The 10,846-nt window shown below is 37.7% G+C and overlaps 1 protein-coding gene across 1 annotated transcript; it reads right to left on the reverse strand.

Annotated features, from left to right (window-relative positions):
* Positions 1-7,023: 7,023 nt before the first annotated feature.
* On the reverse strand, positions 7,024-8,502 carry LOC120961599 (uncharacterized). Its single transcript, XM_040385431.2, has one exon. The coding sequence runs from the start codon at positions 8,500-8,502 to the stop codon at positions 7,024-7,026; it is 1,479 nt and encodes a 492-aa protein (XP_040241365.2).
* Positions 8,503-10,846: the final 2,344 nt, after the last annotated feature.

Below are 10,846 nucleotides of genomic sequence, written 5' to 3' on the forward strand. Positions count from 1 at the left end.
TTTTGGGAAAGTAACAAATCGGACTCCGCTGGTTACTTAGAAAATTATTCTTCTGCAAAATGATTAGAAATCAGCTGCAATCAGATGCCAGCTTGACCAAGTGTAATTTTCGATAAGATGTTAAACACTTTCAAGCTATCCATGAGGCAGCATCAATATGATAAGAAAGACTACAGGTAGGCTTCATCAGAGCCATGATTTGGTAGCCATAACGAATGGAAATTTCTATATAGAACGGCAGGAAGGGAGTAAGGGTTTTTTTTAAGAAATGCGTAAAACCCAAAACAACCAGAGGCCTTTGAATGATTAAAAATAATATGGTATAAATGTCCTGAGCAAATACGTTTCATAAATAAAAAAATATTTGAATGAAAATTAGTTTGACCTCGCTCCACTAATGATGTCCACATACGGCTCTCTTTGTTATGATTTTTACGGATTAAATCTTGTTACATGGGTCGGTCTGGTGGTACAGTCGTCAATTCGTACGACGTAACAACATGCCCGTCATGGGTTCAAGTCCCGAATAGACCGTGCCCCCATACGTAGGACTGACAATCCTGCTATGGTTACAATAAGTCACTGAAAGCTAAGCTCACTTCATTAAAAGGGTGCAGACAGGCCTTAACCGACAGCGGTTGTTGTGCCAAAAAAGAAGAAGAAATCTTGTTAATGCCAAAAAATATCCAAATTTTGAAATGCATTTTAAAATCCGAAACAATCAGAGGCCTTTGGACGATAAAAAATAATCTGGTACAAATCTCCTGTGCAAATAAATTTCATAAATTAAAAATATTTGACTGAAAATGAGTTTGACATCGCTCGACTAATGATGTCCACATACGGCTCTCTTTGCCTCCCTCTCAACAGCCACCAGCTAGGTAAGTATCATTAACTGAAACCTCATATGAACTCAGAGAACGTTTTAGATGAGCTCCACTCCCAATCGGACGATTTTTTGAGAAGAATTGAGATGATGATGAAGATATTTGCTGAAACTAAAGGTTTTGAGTACCCTTTTAGCTAGGGAGATAAGGACGAGTTCCAAGCACAAAGATCACGTTTACGACATTCATACACAAAGCAAAAAGGTAATCCAACGACCTGGATGATGTCATGGAGTTTAAATGGAGAGGCTTCAGCCTTTCGTAACTTGAAACAAGTTTTTTATTGACATTTTAGTATATCACTATATTTTATATAGTATACTATATTTTTTATTGATATATTTACGAGTATATAGTATAGTATATACAATAGTATACTTATAGTATAGTATGGTAGAAATACATACTAGATATATTTACGAGTTTGCAACACCAATTCGAGTCGAGATTTAATTAATTTGGCCTGAGAGCTTCATATTGCTCATGCGTAATGAAGATGTAATTTCCTCATGCCATCAGCGCGAAATGTTACCAAAGTAGAAATCAAAGCACCAAAAAATAGGTAGCAACGAGGCAAAGCATTGCCCGAGCAAAAAATTACAATAGATGTTTGGGTCTATAACAGCGCTCGGCAAACTTTTGAGATAAAAGTTAAGACTAATTTTTAATTAAGATAAGGCCTAATTTTCTAAATGATCGACCCAATGCAGCACTTCGCGGGCGGGAGAATGCAGTTTTTATAAAATAACTGGTTAATGATATTAAGCAATGTGATTGTTTAAACTTTTTCATAAAATGTTTTATCATCCAAGCAAGGTTATTATTTCATATTATTAAATATTACTCATATTATTCGCATTTCATATTATTGAATTAAACGCGCGGACGTTGTGCCAAATAGATGATGATTATTGAATTAAAATTATTAAAATTCATTGTAAAGCTTCCTCAGTAAATGGTCGGCAACATAGTGTGCAAAAATGGTTAAACGTTCCAAACATCAAAGCAAGAGCAATATCGCTCCCCAATAAACCCCTTCTTCCAAGCTGCAAAACTTATTCAGGAAATTCAGGGGATGGTTCAAAAACCTTAACGGCTGAAACAATATCGAGACGTACATTCAGTAGCTATTATAAAGCTTTACGGACAAGTAATGCCATGTCACACAAATTGATAGGGCATTTCTTTTTTTAAAATCAAAGCTTCTAGAAAATCGTTGTACTCTTAAAAAGCAATAGTGTGTAAACGTTGTACTCTTAAAAACAACAATCAGGGTTTTTTTTATAATGGTCGTTCTTATTTTCAAATGGAGATGAGCATTGTCATGCAGAAGCACTTAATTAGTAATTCATACGGGAAAATTGTCCTCGAGTTTGACCATATTGATGAATCCGCCAATCCATGTTACGATAATCAAATATGGAAGAGAGGTATAAAATGTCATATTAAAATTTGTTCAGTAATTGTTATACGAATAGGTTCTTGCTATACTTGCGGGCCTGATTGAATGTTGCGGCGGACCGCATTTGGCCCGCGGGCCGGACTTTGCCGATCGCTGGTCTTCAAAATTGGTATACAAGTCATTTTTGTTGTTTTGTTTGGTTCAACAAAAAATGAATGCGCTTGTGCAATGCAAAGGATAGTGATTTTGGGAAATTGTGATAACCCTACCCTGTATGTTTGGGTGCATGCGCAGAAAACGCCATTCAAAGGCGGACTTTAATTTAGCGTACAACGGGTTTTTGCATGTACAACACCACAACACAAATCTACCATAAACTCGAACAACCATGTTCTATCTACATTGCTGAGTTAGAAAAAGTGTAGTCTTATCTTATCTCCAAACAGCTTCAGTCACGAAGATTCAAGAAGGAAGGCAGGGTATCAATTAAATTTCTGGATTTGAATTAATTAAAATTTGTTTGTTGAATAAGTTGTTTCTCCTGGAATGAGAAGATGCTTATCTTTCACCTATCTTTTGAACGTTGAATTAAGGCTTTGAACGTAAAGGGTTGTTTACGTTTACTATATGTATAGGGTTCATCTAAGATTATATGGAATATAATGTATTTACTAACAATGGAACTGGTTACTAGGCTGTGAAGGATTTATTTATAAGAAACAAATATTCTTAATTTGCAAATAATGTACTGAACTTGATGGAGTTGTAAGCGCTATAATTTACAACTTTATAAAAATTTTAGTATATTTTTTAATCCAACAGTATAAAACAGTCTGCTTGGGAGTTCCTTATTATATTTGTCCTTCCTTTTTTAATAATTTACAACTTTATAAAAATTTTAGTATATTTTTTAATCCAACAGTATAAAACAGTCTGCTCGGGAGTTCCTTATTATATTTGTCCTTCCTTTTTATCACTCTAAACTTCTTAGCCACTTTGAATTCAAATTACTTGTATGAAAAAATATATTTGAAGTGCAAAGTTGCAAAAAGACCTTTGCTATAGATGACTTTCTGACAGAGGAAATATAAGAAATTTTCCAGGATAGAGAATCGACGAGCTCGAATAAAATACACTAATGAGGAAAGAAACTAAGATTACTTGAAGGCACTGGAATAACACTACCCAACAAAAAGCCAGGACAAGATGCAAATGGACCCCTGTAGAGGATAATAACGAATAACACCAGTCAACAAAAAAGTAATTTAGTCCGGTCATATTGGATTAAATCTCACACAACCGAGTATTCCCGCAATAACAAAAGGGAGGAAATATCATTCGTTTGAACAAATTGTACACTCGTCGGAAAAAAACCAGACAATACGACAGAGACATAATAATAACCTAAACAAAAAAACTCTTCCTTTTTGTCGTTTTACACTTATGTAAATTAAAAGTGACAACATTTTGTTGGTAAAATTGTTGCCATATGAGCATGTCGGAAATTGAGGAATGTTTGAACAATTATGGGTATTATGATAATTATAGTAATATTTTCAAGAATCGCTAGCGCTATTTGCAATGATTATTACCCTGCACGGCTACTATCCCCGAGGTGGACAATTCTGCGTTAATTGTCTCGCATCGTCTGCGCCAATTATTTAACTTGAGTCACAAGTTCAACGCGATCATAAATTTTCTAAGCTATAATTTAACACCTTGGTACCGGTCGATGATTTCCGTAATGTGCATATGAGCACGGTACTTGATATTACCGGGTAGTGTGTGGGTATAAATACATTTGAATTGTAGCTGGATTCCCTAGATAGCGGAACATTGGAAGTAAATGGATGGAAATGTGAATAAACGATACACTCATGCCATGTTTTGGAGATCTGAAATGACAGGAAATGATTGACGACACTCTGTAGAATTTTATGCCGGTTTAGCGAAAATTCATGTTAGTGGAACATATTTGACTACGCGCGATGAAAGTTACGGTTGATCATGCAAATTATAGAATGTGTTTGAAATATCTTTGGAGGGAAGGTTGGTTGTCAACTTTTTTTTTGTCAAGGCGAGAAAGCACGTTTTGTATGTTTTTTTTTTTAATTTGAGAACGGCGAGATATGTTTCTCAGTGCTACATTTCACTTACATCCCTTGCCTTGTTTTTCGCGCGGAAGGCCGTAAGATGCGGTTCTGAAGTAAGTCTGTACAGAGCAAGTTTAGTTTTGAGTTTTTCAGGCTTAAGGCTTATTCATTTGTATCAGACCCCTGCGAGATTCGAACGATTCCGACGTCAAGCTCGATACTCTCATCTTGCACTGCACCCCGTTCATGGTGGCCTCTAACAGCCGGATGAACTTCCTAGGGAAGTGGTACCGCTGATGTTCGATAGCTCATTCTGGTGTATGGTGTCGTAGACCACCTTGAAGTCGATGAACAGGTGGTGCGTTGGGATCTGGCGCTTTCTGCACTCCTGGAGGATCTGCCGCAGAGTGAAAATTTGGTTTGTGGTGGATTTGCCTCCAACAAACCCAGCTTGGTAGATGGCGACACAATTTGTAGCAAGGAGCGCAAGTCTTCGGAACTGGATCTGGGAGAGGATCTTGTAGGCGGCATTGAGGACTGTGGTGGGTCGAAAATTCGAGCATTCCAGCCAGTCGCCCTTTTTGTAGACTGTAAATAATTAAATCTTTTTAGACCGTCCACAAGGACAGAGGAGGCGTGGTAGGCCCAAATTGAGGTGGCAAGATGGCGTGGAGGCGTCCACCATTAAGGCCGGGATAACGGACTGGCAGAAGAAGGCGGGAGACCGTGAGCGATTTCGGACACTCCTGAGGCAGGCCAAGACCGCAAAGCGGTTGTAGCGCCGGATAAGTAAGTAAGTAAGTAAATAATTAAATAAAATTCATGCATTCCGTAACGTCCTACGCGGACCTGTCGGCATATACAGGCTTTTGAGACTCCATTCAATACCACACAACCGAATAGTCAATCCTTGCCACGGGAAGACATGTTATTGAGTCGTTTGAGGTGACCACTGTCTTTCGGTCCCGGTATTTTGAAATCGGTGAATACATCTCTCTAAAAAGGCACACAGTTCTCAACATTTTTATTTTTTAATTGTGGAAATTATACCCGAACTCTTTTAATTCTTCTTTTTGTATTTATTATTGTAACTAGCACTTTTGGACCGTTGTTGTTTAATGAAAGAAACGTGATTTCAACACATTGTATACATTAGGCTCATTGAATATGTATCTTGTAAGTTAAAGATCTTTTAAAGTATAAAACAACCATTATATGGCTTCAAATTATGGATAACTTCAAACTCCGGACACTTATCATTTTTTTATTGAGTTACTTCATATCCAGTCCTTGGCTATATCGATTTTTAAATTTACATAGTTGCTAAGATGTACTCAATTAAAACTGTAGGCCCTGATGCTACTCCTAGTAGGCCCTGCTGCCACGGCTTATAAATATATTCTGTCGGTCAGTACACAGCCGGCGGCATTGTTAGCAGCTAAAAACCGAAGCCTTGTGTAAATCTGGCCCCGATGCATTGAAGTACGTCCATGGAAACGTAGTACGTAGCAAGTCCATGGAAAAGGTTATCAACGTGATAACAACATTGTTTTAACATACTGCTCTAGGAATTTCGTTAAAACATGTATTTAATACTGTACAGAATTCGAGGCAAGATTTTTTATCTGGTTTTTTGGGCAGCCAAAGTGCATTGTGATTAATTGCATAAACATATGTTTTAGACAGTAATAATAACAAGAACAAACATTCAGCGATAACAACAAAACAATCGTATTTGAAGATAGATGTGCCCAATGTTTTGATGGTCGTACTGGGAAGATCGTCGAATCACGCTGCAGTACTTCGATGAAATGCATCTACGACTGCAACAGAAACAACATCCAAACCCCGTTGTCAGTAAGACCGTCGTACTGTCGGTCTATGAAGGCACTCAAAATTGAATGTTTGGATCTTAAAAGACGTTAAAAACTAACACAATTTAATATGTATGTGAATGTGAAGATTATAAACGTTTTGAGTTTGTCTGGAATATGAATAAAAACGTCCTAAATTTGAAACATCAGCTCGAAACTGATCAGAATATGAATCAAAATATGGTTGCTGTGTCGTGAGTTTCAAAATTTTTAGAATTTGCAAAATGATTGGAAATCTTTTTTTTTTTTCATTTCAATTTAAGACCGAATGACCGAATTTTTTGACTGAATGACCGAATCAGTAAGAAAATATTACATGCCAATAATTTCTTAATTGTCCGTAATTCAAAGGAAACGAAACATCATTCTTACTATGTGAAAGATATACATCCTATACCGAAGTTGTTAAATTTACAGATGTTAGTTCAAAACAAACTGTTTCTAATTTTGACTTAGTTTCATATTTCGTAATTGTTTGGTTCCGGAGGAAGAGTGGTAGGAACAACGTATTTGTCTTTTCTTCGACCCAACTCAATTTTTGGTATGTCCTTAGTTAAAATTCCAAAATAAACTCATTTTCTTTTTTGAATGGACTCTACAGCACAGCAATAGATGCTTTTATATCATTCATGTTTCTTCGCACACATTCACTCAATTAGTGATTGCTGACCCAATGCAAGCACCTTGTTGAAAAGATCCTGAAGCAGTAAGTCAATCGTTTCCAGCAAAGTTTCCGGACCTATTTCAATCATGTTATAATTTTCATCTTAGTTCATATCAATGGAATCAGCCCAATCGTGAATAGCCTGCAACAACGTCCCCATGATGTCATTCGATGCAGCGTTGTGTAATTCAGCTTCTCCGTAAGACTCGTTCTGGTGCATGACACCGAAACATGATGTCGACTGCATACCATTCCATGGTTGATCCATGTTGTTGTCGGTGTTTTGTTGTTCCGAACCTTTGCTATACGAGTGATCTGTGAAGGCAGAGTCACTCGAAAATGATTGTATATCATTCCATGCTTGATTTCCAGTGTTGTCATCAGGCTGTTGTTCGGAACTATTGATATACGAGTGCTCTGTGAAGACAGTGTTGCCCGATGCTGGTTGTATATCATTCCATGCTTGATTCATGGTGTTGTTATCGAACTGTCGTTCGGGACTTTTGATGGACGAGTATTCTGTGAAAACAGTGTTGCCTGATGATGGTTGCATATAGCTCCATGCTTGATTCCCGAAATCATCGGACTGTTGTTCCGGACGTTTGCTGTACGAGTTTTCTGAGTTATCCAATGATGATTGTATAAAATTCCATGCTTGATTCATGATGTTGTTATCGGAATGTTGTTCGGGACTTTTGAAGTACGAGTATTCTGTGAAGACAGTGTTACCCGATGATGGTTGTATACCATTCCATGCGTGATTCCCGGAGTTGTCATCAGGCTGGTGTTCTGGACGTATGCTGTACGAGTGTTCTGTGAAGATAGTGTTACCCGAGGACGATTGTATACCATTCCATGCTTGATTCTTGGTGTTATCATCGGGCTGATGTTCCGGACGTCTGCTGTACGAGTGTTCTGCGAAGATAGTGTTACATGATGATGATTGCATATAATTGCATGCTTGATACCCGAAGTTGTCATCGGGCTGTTGTTCCGGACTTTTGCTGTACGAGTGTTCTGTGAAGACATTGTAACTCGACGACGGTTGTATACCATTCCATGCTTGATTCTTGGTGTTGTCATCAGGTTGTTCTTTCGGACGTTTGCTGTATGAGTGATCTGTGAAGACAGTGTTACCCGATGATGGTTGTATACCATTCCATGCTTGATTTCCAGTGTTATCATCGGGCTGTTGTTCCTGATGTCTGCTGTACGAGGGTTCTGTGAAGACATTGTAACTCGACGACGGTTGTATACCATTCCATGCTTGATTCTTGGTGTTGTCATCAGGTTGTTCTTTCGGACGTTTGCTGTATGAGTGATCTGTGAAGACAGTGTTACCCGATGATGGTTGTATACCATTCCATGCTTGATTTCCAGTGTTATCATCGGGCTGTTGTTCCTGATGTCTGCTGTACGAGGGTTCTGTGAAGATAGTGTTACCCGATGACGGTTGCATATAATTGCATGCTTGATTTCCGGAGTTGTCATCGGGCTGTTGTTCCGGACGTTTGCTGTACGAGTGTTCTGCGAGGACAGCGTAACGCAATGACGGTTGTTTATCATTCCATGCCTGATCCATGTGCCCAAGGTTTCGTTGTTCCGGATATTTGCTGTGTTTGAATATGTTTAATGAGTTTGAGGTAAGTTGTCTATAAACATCAGAATCAGATTCATGAAAGGTTAAAACTTTCCACGGTGATTGATATTAGTGTACTATATGATAATTTAGGTTCTCATGAATATTTCAGCTGTATCTATTTTGATCATGATTTTTCATTTTATTATTTTTTGCTGGCTCAGTTTTTTTTTCTATTATTAGTATTGTTGAATATTGTTGAATTTTTGAATGTAAATATTCGTTTTATTCATATTATTACAAATTTAACTTTCAATAAAGTAATTTATTAATGAAAGTGAGTTTAATTATTATATACGAAAGTTTTATTTTGTTCCATAACATTTAAACGGATTGGACGGATTAGAAAATCTCACGATTGTTATTCCCTATCCATTATATGGGGCCGCCCAGTACATAGTAAGAGTGCGTGCGTGAAATATGAACGGTCATTGTCACACATATTGTGCCATTTGGGGAATGCTAGCACCGCCGTTTACCAGCTCGTTACCGTGAAGTAGGCATATAGAAAAGAAAAAACAGATATTTTTTATAGTCTTCCACGCAAACTGCAAACTGTTGTAGATGACGCCACTGCGGTGCTGACTGAGCGAATTTACACAATGAGCGCTGATGTTCTGAGTTGGCTTTTGCGGAGTACAAACGTCAAAATTGATCGATGCAGTACTCGTAGCGTAAAACTCGTTTATGAGTTCAAGCCTTGTTTAAATCAAGTTACGCAATACTATAAGGGCAAGGCTTCATACATTTTTTACGTAATGCTACACAAGGGCGAAAGCACTAAGGGGCTCAACTCGATTAATCCGCCACTGGTGCTACATAGGCTGTGCTAAATCTTTCGATAAATTATATAATAGGCATCCTTTCCCCGCATGGTTTACTTATTTGCACGAGATAAGAATTTCGATAACTTTCCGATCTCTCCAGGTTTTGCAATATAGTGAAATTTAAACGTTTAAGAAAATATGACAAAATAAAATAAAAATATTTACATTGCATAAAGTCGTACCGTATAGTAATCACATGCTCATCGATGATGATGATAACTTGATCCCCATTGCCATTTGTAACTCTTCTTGAAATGAGGCATTGTCTGAAACACCATTTATCTAACCATCCACCAGATTCTCCATAAATACGTTTACCTTATCACGTTTATTTATTGTTTTAGTTTTAGATGTCAAGTTATCTCAATCAAAGATGAGAAGCAAAATAAAATCCACATGTCAAAATGTATATAAATACTTATGACGAGTTGTACTGAATGGCAATACAAATAAAAAAACTAGCTCGTTAAAAATAAAAAGAAAATATTCATCAAGGACATTATGTACTGATAAGTGTAACGTCATTTCGTTTAGTCGTTCGCAGTCTCCAATAACTCACTCGTACGTCCTAAATTCTGTGCAAGTCAATCGTGTTTGTGTCGTAAAAGACCTCGGTGTCTGGCTTGACAGAGGCCTCACCTTCAGCCACCACATTGACACAGTGATTCACAACAGGCGCGGAAAACATTGGGTCTCGTAAAGAAAATTGCTTGCGATTTCTCCGACCCAATGTGCCTGAAGACTCTGTTCTGCTCTCTGGTCAGATCGATTTTGGAGTACTGCTCAGCAGTTTGGTCCCCTACATCTCGAATCCACATGGAACGTATCGAGCGGGTGCAGCGATTGTTCACCAGGTTTGCTATATGTAAAATCCTATGTGGATTGTCCTCCCCCATGCCTCCTTACGAGGGCAGGTGTCGGTAGCTTGGCCTAGAACTATTGGAAAAACGCCGTTCCCATGCCCAATCCACCTTTATTGCCGCATTACTCCTTGGTAATAGTGATTCTGTTTCCCTTCTTTCTTCTATCCCTTTCTACGCCCCTAACCGTGTTCTTCGTAACCGCCCTCCCCTAGTGATCCCTTTCCGCCGAAATGCAGTGGGCCGTAATGACCCCCTTCTTCGTGCAATTCGTCGATTTAACTGTGTATATCCTATGTTTGATTTCAACCTTCCCTTATCCTGTTTCCGATCCCGCATCAGAACCCTCCATAATCCCGAGCTGCCTTAATTTTTTAATTTCTTATTTTAATTTTTATTTCTAATATTCTTAATTTTTTTTCTAATTTATAATAATTTGTGTAAATTTTTGCTAGGTTAGGAACATAGGTAATAAGTATTATTTAAATATTTGTGTAACCAACAGGTAGACAAATAAATATGAATATGAATATGAATATGAATATGAATATGAATATGAATATGAATATGAATATGAATATGAATATGAATATGAATATG

Source organism: Anopheles coluzzii, chromosome X (genome assembly GCF_943734685.1).
Source record: "Anopheles coluzzii chromosome X, AcolN3, whole genome shotgun sequence".
In the NCBI taxonomy this organism is placed as follows: Eukaryota; Metazoa; Arthropoda; class Insecta; order Diptera; family Culicidae; genus Anopheles; species Anopheles coluzzii.